This window comes from Pteropus medius, unplaced genomic scaffold (genome assembly GCF_902729225.1).
Source record: "Pteropus medius unplaced genomic scaffold, Ma_sr-lr_union100, whole genome shotgun sequence".
Taxonomy (NCBI): domain Eukaryota; kingdom Metazoa; phylum Chordata; class Mammalia; order Chiroptera; family Pteropodidae; genus Pteropus; species Pteropus medius.
The window spans coordinates 808,249-809,120 of record NW_024347852.1 but is presented as its reverse complement, the minus strand read 5'-3'; the positions used below and the strand labels follow the sequence as shown (position 1 = coordinate 809,120).

Genomic DNA, 872 nt, shown 5'->3' with positions numbered 1-872 from the left:
TGTCTCCCTCTCTGGTCTCTGTCTCCCTGTGTCTCTAGGTCTGTCTGAGATTTCTCTGTTATTTCTGTCCCTCTGAGTGAATCCCTCACTGTGGACGCTGTCTTCCTCGCTCTCACGGCCCTCCTGGCCCTGCCCCTACCAGCACCCAGCAGGCTCTGCAGTTTGCCAAGGCTGTGGATGAAGAGCTGGAAGACCTGAAGAGTCTGGCCAAGAGCCTGGAGGAACAGAACCGCAGCCTTCTGGCCCAGGCCCGGCAGACAGTAGGTTCTGGGCAAAGGGCTCAAAGGTGCCGTCTTCCTTCCCCCTTTCTTGGAGTCTGAGCAACAGAGCTTAAGGACTGGGAAGGGGCAGAGGTCACCCCCACCACCTTCCTCCCTCACTCCAGGTCCTGCTCACCCCAGACTTTGAGGCCAGATCTGTTTTCCATCTCTCTCATGACAAAGAGGACAACAGGAGTCATCAAGGCTCCCCAGACCCATTTCCCCAGCCCTGCTCCTCAAAGACCCAGGCCCAAGTTATGTTCCCAGGGGTGGGAGAAGGGTAATATGGGGACAAAGAGACCAGAAAAGAAACCTTTGTTCTCTCTGGGGTTTTTCAGGAAAAGGAGCAGCAGCATCTGGTGGCTGAGATAGAGACTCTGCAGAAGGAGGTGAGCTGAGGCCCAGCACCCACCCTCACCCCTCTCCCAGTCCTTAGGATCTTCTCACCCTACCCTTCAAGCCCAAACACCCCCAGCAGCCGGTGACCAAACATCCTTCGGTTTGGTGAGGGAGACCCCAGAATCCCAATAATGTGTGAATGTCCCTGAGTCACATTGCTGTGTGTAAGAACTGCCATAGTTGGTAGTGTGGGCCATGGAACGGACTGCCTGG

The 872-nt window shown here is 55.8% G+C and overlaps 1 protein-coding gene across 1 annotated transcript in view; it reads left to right on the top strand.

Annotated features, from left to right (window-relative positions):
* KASH5 (KASH domain containing 5) overlaps positions 1–872 on the top strand; it is a 20,211-nt gene that overhangs the window by 6,657 nt on the left and 12,682 nt on the right. The window contains exons 7-9 of the mRNA XM_039878717.1: positions 143–260; positions 599–649; positions 697–764. Coding sequence (XP_039734651.1) covers positions 143–260; positions 599–649; positions 697–764 — 237 coding nt within the window. The remainder of the gene's footprint in view (positions 1–142; positions 261–598; positions 650–696; positions 765–872) is intronic.